Source organism: Silene latifolia, chromosome 4 (assembly GCF_048544455.1).
Source record: "Silene latifolia isolate original U9 population chromosome 4, ASM4854445v1, whole genome shotgun sequence".
NCBI lineage: Eukaryota > Viridiplantae > Streptophyta > Magnoliopsida > Caryophyllales > Caryophyllaceae > Silene > Silene latifolia.
Genome location: NC_133529.1, coordinates 109,077,105 through 109,091,631, shown reverse-complemented (window position 1 = coordinate 109,091,631; position 14,527 = coordinate 109,077,105). Strand labels below are relative to the sequence as shown.

The window sequence follows — 14,527 nt, the reverse complement described above, 5'->3', positions numbered from 1 at the left end:
ATTACCTTTCTGACGGCCGCTGTGGTCTTCGCCGGTACTGCTACAGCTTCAACCCATTTGGTGAAGTAATCAACGGCGACGATCAAGAACTTCCTTCCTCCGGAGGCCGTTGGAAACGGCCCTAGCATATCCACCCCCCACTGTGCGAAAGGAAGGGGGCTAAGCACCGGTTATAGGTCCCGGGAAGGAGCGTGTATCACCGGGGCATGCATCTGACAGCTCGTGCACTTCTTGGTCTTTGCCCTGGAATCTTGAAGCATGGTGGGCCAGAAGTAGCCGGCTCGGAGAGCCTTGTGGGCTAGTGTTCTTGCCCCCATGTGGTGTCCACAGATGCCTTCGTGAATCTCTGTCGATGCTCGGCTGCGTCGTCTGACCGACACATTTCAAGAGTGGTCTTATTACGGACCTTCTGTACAGTTCCCCTTCGAACACCAGGTACCTGGCGGCGATCCTTTTTATCTTGGCCGAGAGATTGCGGTCCTCCGGCAACTCACTTGTAAGTTTGTATTTCATTATCGGAGTCATCCATGTTGTCTCGGTCTCTATGTTGCCCACCATGCCGACGGTCTCGGTGATGCTCTTCGCATTCGATATCTACCAAAGACGTTGGTGACATTCTTGATGGTTGAGCTGGCAAGTTTTGAGAGAGCGTCGGCCCGGTTGTTCTCAGATCTGGGAACGCATTGGATTTGGAAAGATTTCAATTTTGCTATGTCAGCTTTCACCCTTTCTAGGTACCTTACCATCCCGTCGTCCCGAGCCTCAAACTCTCCTCCTCGATTTGGTTAGTAACCAATAGCGAGTCCGTCTTCAACACAATGTGTTCTCGCTCCGCACCCTAGCTAGCTCGACTCCGGTTATCACCGCCTCGTATTCGGATTCGTTGTTCGAGGCCGAGAAGGTAAATTTCAAGGCATACTCAAACTCGTCCCGTTTGGGCTGATGATAAGGATGCCGGCTCGAGCTCTGTTCGTCGTGGAGGAGCCGTCGGTGTAAACCTCCCACACACCGGGTTTGGTTCTTCTTGATATGTGCATTCGGCCAGAAATCACGCAAGTGTTTGCCCCTTTATCGAAGGTCTTGGTTTGTACTTGAATGCCGAAGCCGAGAGTTCCACCGCCCATTTGATGAGCCTACCGGATTGCTCGAATTTTTCCAAAGCTTTCTCCAATGGCTGGTCGGTTAGGACCGTCACGGGATGTGCGTCGAAGTAGGGTTTTAACTTCCTTGCGGCAACGACGACGGCGAAAGTCGCTTTTTCAATTAGTGGGTAATTTCTCGGCGGGCAACAACGTATGGTGACAAAGTAGATTGGGTGTTCTTTGTTTGTCTTCTTCCCGATGATCACGATCGACTTGGCCGTGGCCGAGGTAACTTCTTATGTACAGTATAGCGTCTCCCGATGTCGGCCTGGACAGGGTTGGGAGAGTCCGAAGTTGAGCTTTCGATTGTTTGAAAGGCGTGCTCGTTCCTCCCCCCCAAGTCTTTATTCCCCTTCAATACTTTGAAGAATGGGGTGCTCTTGTCGGCTGACCGCGAGATGAAACGGGCTAGAGCCGCCATCCTCCCGGTCAACATCATAACCTCTTTTCGATTCCTTGGCTCCGGCAGTCTAGGATTGCTCGGACTTTGTCCGGATTGGCATCAATTCCCCAGGCGCCGACAAGTACGCCGAGGAACTTACCTGCCCGGACACCGAAGTTGCATTTCATTGGGTTGAGCTTCATCTTGTATTTCCTTAGTGAACAAAATGTCTCGTGTAAATCGGCCAGGTGCTCGCTGTCAGACTTGCTTTTTACAATAGCATCGTCGACGTAAGCCTCAATGTTTCGCCCTTTTTTATTTTGGAACACTTTGTCCACCAGTCTTGTGTACGTTGCACCGGCGTTCTTCAAACCAAACGGCATCATTTTGTACATGTATGTGCCGTTAGCGGTGATGAATGCGCATTTAGGCATGTCTTCCTCGGCCATGAATACCTGGTGATACCCCGAGAAGGCGTCCAGCAGGCTCAGCATGGTGTAGCCTGCCGTGGCGTCAATTAAACTATCTATTCGAGGCAAGGGATAACAATCCTTGGGGCACGCTTTATTAAGATTGGTAAAATCTACGCACATCCTCCATGCCCCCGATGACTTCCTCACCATCACAACATTGGCTAACCACTCAGGATAAGTACAAGGCATGATAAAGCCCGCCGCTAGTAATTTATCTACCTCGGCTTTGATGGCCTCATCTTTCTCGGCTGAGGAGTTCCTCATCCTTTGCTTGACAGGGCGAGCGGTGGGGAGTACTATTAGCTTGTGAATAATTACCTCCCGGCTCACGCCTGGCATCTCGGCCGCTGAGTAGGCGAAGACGTCTTTGTTCTTCCTCAGCAGGTGTAGGAGAGCGGCCCTGAATCCTGGTTCCAGGTTGACACCGATAGTTACGGTGCGCCCTGGGTCAACTTCCACCTCTTCAGTCTCGGCTCCTTCGACCATGCCGACGGAGTTATCCATGCGTTCGCCCCCCTGTTGCAAGGATGGGCTCTTCCCCTTCTCTGACTCCTTCGCCACTTTGAAGGATTGCATGTTGCACCCTCTGGCAGATACTTGGACATTAACTACCTCATCCCTCTCGTTCTTTGAGACGAGTTTATGGGCTTCCCCTCGGTCCGAGACATACATCAATGTCAGGGCCCGGATGGACATTACTGCGTCGGCCTCGCTCAGAGTGACTCGGCCTATGAGGACGTTGTAGGCGGACGAACCGTCGATGACCACGAACTCAGACATAACGTTTCTGGCCGCAGTTCCCTCGCCGAACATCACCGGCAGCCTGATTGACCCCAGGGGTACTAGGCCGGCCCCAGAAAAGCTGTACAACGGGCTGGTGCAGGGGCTCAAGTCTTCAACCTTCAGACCGAGGCTGAGAAAGCATTCTCTGTACATAATGTTTGTGTAGGCGCCTGTGTCAATCAGGCACCTCTTCACCAAGTGGTTGGCTATGTCCAGGTGGACTGTAAGTGGGTCGCTGTGAGGAGCGATGACTCCCTCGTAGTCCTTCTTCCCAATGGTCATATCGGGGATGTTGGAAGCGGGGGTTGCTGTGTTGGGCACAAAGTTGATGGCCTGATATAGTTCATTCAGGTGTCGTTTGTGCCCATGAGCGGACCCACCGTTCTCGTTGCCCCCGATGACAACATGGATTACTCCTATCCGTCCCAAGGCGGATTTGCTATTCGACCCGCCGGCATCTGTTTTTTGGCCTCCGGCAACGTATTTGCCGAGACTCCCTTTCCGGATCAGCTCTTCAATGGCATTTTTCAGATGTCGGCAGTCGTTAGTTAAGTGGCCGGTGTGGCCGTGGTACTCACAGTACTGGCTCGTGTCACCGTCACTTCTCGGTCTAGGGGGCCTTTCCCACTTCTGACCCTCGTTTTTGCTCAGGGCGAAGACTTCGGCGGCCGATACGACCAGGGGGGTGTGATCATTGTACCGCTTTCGGTAGTATAGTCCCGAACTCCCCCCGGCGTCCGTCGAGTTCTGTTTCCTGGCAGACTTATCAGACCGTGACCCATTATTGTCACGGCGTCTTTCATCCGGGTTGTCCTCCCGGTGGCTCTTCTTCTCTGAGTGCCCAGCCTCGCTGTGGTCTACCCAAGTTTTGTGATAGTCCTCTACCTTGATGGCTTGGTCGGCCATCTTCCTGGCGGCGTCCAAGCCCAGGCCTCCGTACTTGATGAGCTCATTTTTTAAGTCTCCCCTTGGGAGGCCTTTCATCAGTGCGAAGGCCGCCAGCTCGGGATTAATCTCCCGAATCTGCTGGACCTTGCCGTCAAACCTCTTCACATAGCTTCGTAGAGACTCGCCCTCCTCCTGTTTGATAGTTAGGAGGTCCGACGTCTCCACGGCCCTCCTCTTGTTGCAAGAGTACTGGGCTAAAAAGGCGTCCCTTAGGTCGGTGTAGCAATATACCGAGCCGTCGGGCAACCCCTTGTACCAACTTTGAGCCATCCCATGCAAGGTCGTTGGGAAGACTCGGCACCAGACTTCATCGGGTTGTTCCCACACCGACATGTACGACTCAAAGGCCTCGGCATGGTCGGTGGGGTCGCTATCCCTTTTGTATGTGAACGCCGGCAACTTCAGCTTAGTTGGCACGGCGGTTTCAAGGACATAGGCACTGAGGGGCTGTCTGACCACATGTCGAATGACACGCGGCGATCGGCTCCTCGCATTCCTAGTCCGGCTCCTCTCCTCGTAGCGGGAAGGACTCCTTCTCCGACTCAGGCTTCTTCTCCGACTCTGCTGAGTCGGACTTCTCTGGCTTCTCTGAGGCAGGCCTCGTCGGTGCTGCGGCGACGCTGTCCTCCCGTGAGTACGGGGAGGGCTCAGGTCCACCACTAGCACTCTGGCCTCCTCCGGCGTCTTGGCAGGGTCAGCTTCTCCTAGTGCTCCGTTCAAGTTTCTCGGAGTCACATTTTGGGCCCCGGTCTCCTGGACGGTTTCCGCCGCTCTTGTCGGCGTGACCGTGTGAGCCGGCGTACTCCCAATTAGGTCCAGGAGCATCTTCGATTTCTTTGCATCAACCACATGTCCCATGATGGTGACCTGGTCGGGCAGGCGGTGTGTGTCTGGTATTATTGGCATCCCGTACTCGGTTGAATTACTTGGCCGGCGGAGGGTTGCACAACTCAGTTTGTGGACGGTATCATCTTGGTAGAGTTCGGTTTAAATCGATCACGAATGCCTCTTGCTGTTTCGACATCTTCTTAGCTTCTTGGGTGGGTTTTTTGTGTTGTTTTTTTTTTTGTTGGGGAATGAATGTGACTAGCTTCTAGTGTCTTTCCCCACAGACGGCGCCAATTGTTCCGGGTGTAATTCCAGAGCAGATATTTGTTACCACTCGTAGCTTGTAGAACGATGTCCTTGCTTGAATCCTCCTCTCGGTCTCCTGAAACGATGAACAAACTGAGGGCTCGGCTTTGGACCGAGCGAACTCACTCCGACGCTCAAGTCAGTAAACTTAAGAGATAAGTTGTTGTTGCTTGGCTAAATGTATATTGTAGAGAGATAAGGAAGATAATACCAGATGAATAGTGATTCTTAGGTTAAATTGTGGATCCTTTCCTCAATGAGGGTTGAGGAGTATTTATAGACTTTCACCTTTTGTCACGTAGTGGCCAAGTGGCCAAGTGGCTAGCAGGTGGAAAGACCGTTCTACCCTCGGCCGATGGACCTATGGCAGGCCGGCCGAGGGTCCTTGGATATGAGTACGCGGATATGTGCCCGGCCGGGTCTGGTTGCCATGCCGAGACCCAGGACATAGCCGATGGGTCGATCGGCTAAATCGTCCAAGTCGTTGACTTGCTGTGGATATCTTTGACCTTGCTCAATATGTTGACTTGGTCAGCGGTGCAGAATATGCCCCATCACTTACCATATTAATTGAGGTTATTAAGATATGCCCTTATGGCATATTTTAGAATAACCCATTTAAAAAATATTTTCATATTTTGTTAACAAAAAATAGTACTCTCTCCCCTTTTTAATAATCTCCTATTTCCTAAAATTGTAAATACTCATTACAAGATATCTTTCACATTTCCCTTGTTTATAGTAGTCTTGTAGTGTTATGACATCCATTTTTTACTCTCATTTTCTTGAGATATCATTCTCCTATATCAGACAAATAGATTAGTTAGTGTTGTGTTCGTGTTTGTGTCAATATTAAACGGGTTATCATTACCCTAATTTTAACCCGACCCAATTAAATAAACGGGTCATTTGACTCAACCCTAACCCGACCCATTTAATTTTTATATAACCCAACCCGACCTGTTTAATCCATTTATCTTTAAGCAGGTCATTTTTAACCCACTTAACCCGTTTAACCCAATAAACTAATACAATAAACTACAATTTATAATTTATAATACTAATATTCCAAACATGATGAATGAAAATGTTAATTCTTAAGTTGTTTTGTTGAATTATTGACTCAAGCCAAATATATTATCACAATTTTAAATAAATGGGTTATTCGTGTCGGGTTCGTGTCAAAAGACATCAACCCTAACCCGGCCCTTTTAAGTTTCGTGTCGTGTCATGTCAATCCAATTACTTAAATGGGGCAAAACGTCTTTGACCCTAACCCGCTAATTTCGTGTCGGGTTCGTGTCAGGTTTTCGGGTCGTGTCAATGATTGCCGCCTCTACATTCTCCTTCGTAATTTTCGTGTATATTGGATATAGAAGACAATTATGAACACGCGTATTTTATAAGTAAAAATGATGAAAAATAATTGTTCATCTATCGATATTTATTTTAGTAAATAGTGTTTTTTTCTCTCCTATAGTGGTTTCAATAAATAGTTTTTTTCCTAAAGTAAATTTAGTTTTAAACAAATATAGTTTGTAGCAGCTATTGACATATAATTCTTTTACAAGTTATAATACATTTTGAACTTACTTGGATGATCTTTCACATTTCTTAAAATTGCAAATTCAAGATATCTTTCCCTTTTCATATTTGTACATACTATCTCTAATTCACAACAAACTACACATCCGATTTTTAAAGTCAAACTTTCTAAATATTGACCTTATATATATTATTCATATTTTAAAAATTATACTCCCTCCTATTCATTCATTTTGTCCCCTTTTATTTTGCACAAGAAATAAGAAAATGATTTTGGACCATAACAAAACACTCTATTCCACTCTACCCCACATGCAATTAAATTTGGACCACACAAAAGTTACCAAAAAAGGAAAGAGGGACAAAAATCCGACTAGCTTCGATAAGGAAAGAGGGACAAAATAAATGAATAGGAGGGAGTATATAAAATTGACATATTTACTTTTGCTATAAAAAGAGGATTCGGAAAGTTATAATTTCCAAACGGAAAAATAATAATATATAAAATTATAAATGAAGAAAAACGTGATAAAAATGTTGTTTCCTAGACAATAAAAAGTCAAATGAGTAGATTGGTGTGGGTTGGAGCCTATTCCCCATATCTCTGTCATTTGTTATCTATTTATTTTGGCACAAAGTCAATAAATAAACTAAAGATTTCTCTACTCACGTGTCCTCTTACCCACTTTTAATCCTAGAGCCTCTTTTTACTTTCATTTTTCTCTACATATCATTTTCCTCCGTAATTTTTGTGCATATGGGATGTGGAAGACAATTATAAATGGCAACGAATATTTTATAAGTAAACCTAATGAAAAATAATTGTTCTTTTACCGATATTAATTTCAATAAATATTTTTTTTTGTAAAGTAATTTCAATAAATAGTAAGTGTTTTTTTTTTTTGTTTTTTTTTTCTGGTAAAATTTTAAATAAATATAGTTTGTACTTTGTAGCTATTGACATATAATATTGTTACGTGTTATAACACATTTTGAACTTGAGTGTAAACACTAGTGTCTCACTAATGACTGGGATATTAACCAATCGTTGGTTGGCGCAGTGGTAGCATGGGGCTGCGCTGGTAGGGAGATCTGCGGATCGATCCCCACAACTGCGATTGGGAGGGGTTTAAATACCGTAATTCTTGGACACGCCCCGAAATCCGGATTAGTCGGCCCAATGTGGTTCGAATTATCGGATGGTTTAGACCAAAAAAAAAAAAGGGAAATTCCCACTTGTACCCCTTTGGTATGGGCTAATCTCACTTGTACCCCTACTTTTCAAGAAAGCCCACTTGTACCCTCCAACTTCCTAGTTATTCTCATATACCCCTTAAGTAATAAGTATAGTAAATGATGAATATTGAGGATGAAATGTGGTAAAATGATAAAAGATGAATGTGGAAGATGAAGTGGAGTCATATAAAAATGAATTTGGAGGGAAAAACTATTTTTGTTAGAGAGAACAAATATTTCAATTAAGGTATCATATTGTTTACATAACCCTTAACATCTTACATGAGGGTACTTAACACTTCTTCCCCACTTCATAATGACAAACGAGAATTCACTTAACGTCTTAATTGTTGGTGCTTAGTGTTATGATGTTGGAGTGTGGACTTTCCTTAAAAGTAAAGTGCAAGTGGTGAGACTAGTACATCTTGGGGGTATAAGTGAGAATAACTAATAAATTGAAGAAGTACAGTGGGGTTTCCTAGAAAGTAGAGTCTGACAGTGGGATTAGGCAAATTTCATGCAGAGATGATGCAAGTGGGAATTTCCCAAAAAAAAAACTAATGACTGGGATATTAAGAAATTACATAAAAAAAATCAAAAATCTACTGTTTAAATCGTGTAATTAATTAACTAATTGCCTTAACAGAGTTAAAAGGAAGTCCTTAACTGTAAAGTATGTAAGTTGAGGTCCTTAACTGAAAAATTATCCTAAATTAAGGTCCTTCTCTTACCCTTTACTCCATTTAAATGGAAATAACCTTATTCTAGGACTAACATAAAGATTAATATTGATATAGTTGATGACAAGTATTTGGTGCTTACTTTAATTTATGGCAGGTAACTCTACTTAATTATCTAGATAGTATTCTTCTCCATGGCCAAGCTGAATGTAGCAGAAAATGCAGCAACTTCGGAAGTAAAACCAAATGAAGAAAAGTCGAAAAAAGGAGAGAATAATGTTACGAGCAAGAAAGTCGCGTTTTACAAGCTTTTCTCCTTTGCAGACTCTACTGATAAGGCCTTGATGATTATTGGGTCTATTGGCGCGATTGGAAATGGGTTAACCATGCCTTTGATGGCTGTGCTTTTAGGCAACCTGGTTGATGTTTTTGGTCAAAATCAAAACAACAAGCACATCATGCTTCTTGTTTCCGAGGTGTCTCTTAAATATATATACTTGGCCATTGGAGCTGGCGTAGCTGCATTTCTCCGTAAGCATGCATTTAATTAAACTGATATCTCATGTTAAATAGTATTCCGTATTAGTTGGTTTCTAACATTATATCTTTGATGCAGAGGTCACTTGTTGGATGGTAACTGGAGAAAGACAGGCAGCACGGATAAGAAATTTGTACCTGAAAGCCATACTCAGACAAGAAATTGCTTTCTTTGATAAACAAGTTAACACGGGGGAGGTTGTTGCGAGGATGTCCGGGGATACTATTATTTTACAAGATGCTATGGGGGAGAAGGTAATAATATATGACAAAATGAACTTATACAACTAATATCAACATGTGTGTTTTTGTTGAAGATGATGCGTGTTTTTGTTGTGTTTATTAGGTAGGGCAATTTATACAACTAATATCAACATTTGTTAGCGGATTTGCTATTGCATTCATCAGAGGATGGCGTCTTACTGCTGTCATGTTGTCGGTGTTACCTGTAATTATACTTGCTGGTGCACTTATGACCATCTTTGTATCGGAAGTGGCAACCAAGGGTCAAAATTCTTACAATAAGGCAGCAACCGTGGCAGACCAGACAATTGGTTCCATTAGAACTGTGAGCTGATCACTTTCCCTGTCGTTTCTGCACTTTTCTGTTGACTCGTATAGATTCTGTCTATATTAATTCTGACGATAAATCATCTCCTGTTTTTTTAGGTGGCGTCTTTTACTGGGGAAGAACAAGCAACTAGGAACTATTATGAAGCGATTGGTGGCGCTTACAAATCAGGTGTTCTTGAAGGAATGGCTGCGGGAACTGGGTTTGGTATCGTTATGTTTGTTATGTATTCCAGCTATGCTTTAGCGATATGGTATGGTTCGAGGATGGTTCTTCAAGGATCTTACACTGGGGGCACTGTCATTAGTATTATAGTTGCGGAATTGACTGCTTCCTTGTGAGTATATCATATACAGTTTGTTTTAATTATACTAAGGGTACATTGTTAAAAGCTACCAACTTTACTCCTTTTTTTCATAATCAATAATTTAGTAATCAGTACCAAAATACTCCCTCCCAGTCACTATATTATTCTCATTTGATATGGGCACAATACTTAAGAAAAAGTATTAAAATAGGAGTAAAAGAGTTGTGTGGGGTTGGTGATAGGAGAGAGGGATGAATTATTAGTAGTTAAATAAAGAATTGTGGGGCCAAAACATAAAGGAAAGTAATAAAATAGGAGTAAAAGAGTTGTGTGGGGTTGGTGATAGGAGAGAAGAATGAATAAAATAAGAGTAAAAGTTTCTAAAAATAGAAAGGGGAACATTAGTTGAATAATCCGTTTCAGGAAAAAGGGAACATTATAGTGACTGGGAGGGAGTATTAACTTTTTTTCTACGATAAGTACAAGTCGCCTTCTTACTCTAGTTTTTTTTCCTACTTTAGGTGTATTCATCTAAAAGAAGGATTTTGGAAGTGGGTGAGCGGAAATTTGTACTTTGAATGTTGGCTTTTTGGAATTTTTCGAGTAGGAAAGATGAGATTTTCTGGCGACTTACTACCTAATACCTATTGTAGAAAAAAGTTAATATTTTGGTACTGATTACTAACTATTAATTATGTTGACGTGCACATGATTTTTGGTTTTGATGTAGGTCACTAGGCCAGGCATCACCGAGCTTGAGTGCGTTCACGGCAGGACAAGTAGCGGCATACAAGTTGTTCGAGACCATTAATAGGAAACCTGAAATTGATCCTTATGATCTATGTGGAAAAGTACTGGATGACATTCGCGGAGATATTGAATTAAAAGATGTATATTTTAGTTATCCAACCAGACCTGATGAACACATATTTTCTGGATTTTCTCTTTCCGTGGATAGGGGAACCAGTGTCGCCTTGGTCGGGGAAAGTGGTAGTGGAAAATCAACGGTAATAAGCTTAGTCGAGAGATTTTACGATCCACAGTCTGGTGAGGTTCTAATAGATGGCATCAACATCAAAGAGTTTCAGGTAAAATGGATTCGGGAAAAGATCGGGTTAGTGAGTCAAGAACCGGTGTTGTTTGGTTCTTCGATTAAAGATAACATTGCATATGGGAAGGATGGAGCTACAGATGAGGAGATAAGAACGGCTGTAGAGCTTGCAAATGCTGCAAAATTTATTGATAAATTACCCCAGGTTCGATTTACAAAACAAACTATTTTGATGTAGAGCGAGTCGTTGTTCACCCCCATCAAACACATTTATAAATCCAACAAACAACTAGCAAGTGGTAAGTCGGAGTCGATCTTAACTAGAGGTTTTTGTGATTTTCACAGGGGCTAGATACATTAGTTGGTGATCATGGAACTCAGTTGTCCGGGGGACAGAAGCAGAGAGTGGCATTAGCCAGGGCGATTTTGAAAGATCCGCGTATCTTATTATTGGATGAAGCTACAAGTGCACTTGATGTAGAATCTGAGAGGATTGTCCAAGAAGCATTGGACAACCTAATGGGTGATCGTACTACTATAGTAGTTGCCCATCGTTTGAGCACCGTGCGAAATGTTGATGTCATTGCAGTTATTCACCAAGGAAAGGTGGTTGAAAAAGGTAGCCTAGCTTGTACTCTCAGTTAATAGGAATATTTATAATAGTTGGGCTTCAACCATCACCTTAAGGTTTTGGTTGAGATGGTTCATCTATCATGGTATCAGAGCCAGTGTGACCCCAGCACACGGTACGGGGGAGCCGGTGCACAACTAACCACTCTTCAAGCCCGACGGGCATTTGAGTGAGGGAGCGTAATAGGAATATTTATAATAGTTGGGCCTCAACCATCACCTTAAGGTTTTGGTTGAGATCATCAGTCTCACCTCCCTATCTGCTTTTTCTGCTCCCTCGCAAAGTAATTGGTTTCTTTCTATATCTTAGGTCCTTACTCTGAGCTAATCGCTGAGGAAGGAGCATTCGCTCAACTTGTACGTCTACAACAAAAGGGAGAAGTCTCGGAGCAAGCCAGAGAAGGTCATCCAGAATTATCAAATCAGGGACAATTAGCCTTATCATCACCCGGTCAACGGTCATCTAGCATGGTTAATCGAATTAGTCAAGCATCTAAACACAATCCTGAAAGTGGTTTACCAGAAGCTGAGACTGTCAGTGTATCACCTTCGAAACAACTACCAGCAGTTTCATTTAAGCGACTTGCCTGTCTTAGCAAACCTGAAATACCGGCAGTAATAATTGGATCGTTAGCTGGTATAGTGAATGGTATAAGTTTTCCAATGTTTGGTATACTTTTCTCTAGTGTTATCAAAATGTTTTTCAAGTCAGCCGATGAGTTGAGAAAAGAATCAAGATTCTGGGCACTTATGTATGTAGTTCTGGGAGTGGCATCGCTAATATCAAGTCCATCCCGATCTTATTTCTTTGCTGTAGCGGGATGTAAGCTGATAAGACGGATTAGAACAATGTGCTTTGAGAAGGTAGTTAATATGGAGATTGGTTGGTTTGATGAGCCGGAAAACTCAAGTGGTATTATCGGAGCTAGACTTTCAACTGATGCAGCAAATGTACGTGGTTTGGTTGGTGATACACTTGGATTACTCGTTCAGAATATTGCTACCACAATTGCTGGCTTGGTAATTGGTTTCCTTGCAAATGGACTTTTGACGATTATTATCCTCGCAATGATCCCCCTCTTAGGATGCAGTGGCTATTTTCAACTCAAGTTTGTTGAGGGTTTCAGTGATGACACAAAGGTTGTTGTCTCATAATCTCTCGTAACAAAATATTTACGTTTGAAATCATTACTTCTATATATGAATTATATATCGAATATTGCAGAGAAAGTACGAAGAAGCTAGTCAAGTTGCTAAGGATGCGGTGGAGAGTATCAGAACAGTTGCATCATTCTCTGCTGAGGAAAAGATAATACAGTTATATGAGATTAAATGTAGAGCCCCTATGGAAGCGGGGATAAAGCGAGGATTAGTTAGTGGGTTTGGTTTTGGATTGTCGTCTTCTCTGCTATTTTGTGTGTATGCAGTCAGTTTTTATGTAGGAGCACAACTTGTTGGCCGCGGGAAAGCAACTTTTTCTGAAGTTTTTCGAGTAGGCAATCTCTTCTCATAGCTTGATTGCCTTTTCAAGAAATTATCTAGCTATTCTTAATGTCGTGTATGATATCGCAGGTGTTCTTTGCACTATCCATGGCAGCACTTGGATTATCACAAACAACCTCATTTCTTCCGGATATTGGTAAAGCTAAGAGTGCGGTTGCATCTATATTCGCAATCCTTGATAGACAGTCTAAGATAGACCCAAGTGATAAATCAGGAACAACCTTGGAACAAGTAGACGGTGAAATTGAATTTCGACATGTTAAATTTAAATATCCGACTAGACCACGTGTTCTGATTTTCCGAGACTTATGCTTGACCATTAATCCCGGGAAGGTAATGTTTTAAGGATTCATATCATTCGATTATCCGGTCTATTCATTAACTTATTTCTAATTAATTACTTTGTAATTGTTACCAGACAGTAGCTCTTATTGGAGAAAGTGGAAGTGGAAAATCAACTGCTGTATCCTTGCTACAAAGATTTTATGATCCAGAATCGGGTTGTATTACTCTAGACGGTACTGACATCCGAAATTTCCAGCTGAAATGGTTAAGGCGACAGATGGGACTTGTAAGCCAAGAACCCATTCTATTTAATGATACAATTGGTGCTAATATTGCCTTCGGAAAGGGAACAAATGTTACAGAGGCTGAGATCATTGTTGCTGCGAAACTGGCTAATGCTCACAATTTCATAAGTAGCTTGCAGCAAGTAATAATATCTTATGTTGCAAAATAATTTTATTTTCCGATTTTCTTGCTTATTCTTTAGCTCAACTTGATGAATTGTAAAATTTTGTAGGGTTATGACACGATTGTTGGTGAGCGAGGCGTACAACTATCAGGAGGACAGAAACAACGAGTTGCTATTGCTCGGGCCATTCTAATGAATCCGAAAATACTACTACTTGATGAAGCAACCAGTGCACTTGATGCCGAGTCGGAGAAGATTGTGCAGGAATCATTGGATAAAGTCATGTTGAACCGGACGACAATCATTGTTGCTCATAGGTTATCAACCATTAAGAATGCTAATATTATCGCAGTTGTTAAAAATGGGATCATAGCAGAGAATGGAAATCATGAAGATCTTATCAACATCCAAGGTGGATTATATGCTACATTACTTGCGCTTCACATGACTGCAATTTCCTAGCCAACTTTCGTGACAATTGAACAATTTATATAATTATGATCTTTATGTAAGTGATTATAATGTCTTACATCATATCAATTATGATTTGTAAATTAATGGTTAATTTGCTACTTCATTGAACTCATCATATTGGTTCATACAAACAAGGTGTGTATCGTATAGAAATAAGTTAAATGAATCAAACCTAATACAATTGGCCGAGGGCTTAGTCGTATCACCAATATCAAACTAAAATAGCTAGTGGAAAGAAAGGGTCGAACCCACAAAGAAAAACTGATTATCACCAAGTTACCTATGAATGGATTAAAGGTTATTATGTCAGAAGTCAATTGGGTTGATTGTATGCAGTTAAGACGATATCAAATATATTAAACGAAACTAGAAAATTCGGTTCACAATGAATATCAATTAGATGAATTAGGGTCAATTAACTACATAGAACGACTACC

The 14,527-nt window shown here is 42.4% G+C and overlaps 1 protein-coding gene across 1 annotated transcript; it reads left to right on the top strand.

The window, feature by feature from the left end:
- The first annotated feature begins 8,486 nt into the window (after positions 1-8,486).
- Positions 8,487-14,153, top strand: LOC141653794 (ABC transporter B family member 11-like). The gene is made up of 11 exons (XM_074461647.1): positions 8,487-8,854; positions 8,940-9,115; positions 9,207-9,428; positions 9,530-9,768; positions 10,469-10,994; positions 11,135-11,408; positions 11,730-12,559; positions 12,645-12,911; positions 12,992-13,255; positions 13,341-13,634; positions 13,725-14,153. The coding sequence occupies exons 1-11, from the start codon at positions 8,518-8,520 to the stop codon at positions 14,076-14,078; spliced, it is 3,783 nt and encodes a 1,260-aa protein (XP_074317748.1). The 5' UTR covers positions 8,487-8,517; the 3' UTR covers positions 14,079-14,153.
- The last annotated feature ends 374 nt before the right edge of the window (positions 14,154-14,527 follow it).

Bases quoted from the DNA above. Each gene is read 5' to 3' on its own strand.
- LOC141653794 (XM_074461647.1), top strand. From the start codon at position 8,518: ATGGCCAAGCTGAATGTAGCAGAAAATGCAGCAACTTCGGAAGTAAAA. The intron at 12,912-12,991 runs GTAGGCAATCTC...ATGATATCGCAG, and splicing joins CTTTTTCTGAAGTTTTTCGA to GTGTTCTTTGCACTATCCAT. The intron at 13,256-13,340 runs GTAATGTTTTAA...AATTGTTACCAG, and splicing joins TGACCATTAATCCCGGGAAG to ACAGTAGCTCTTATTGGAGA.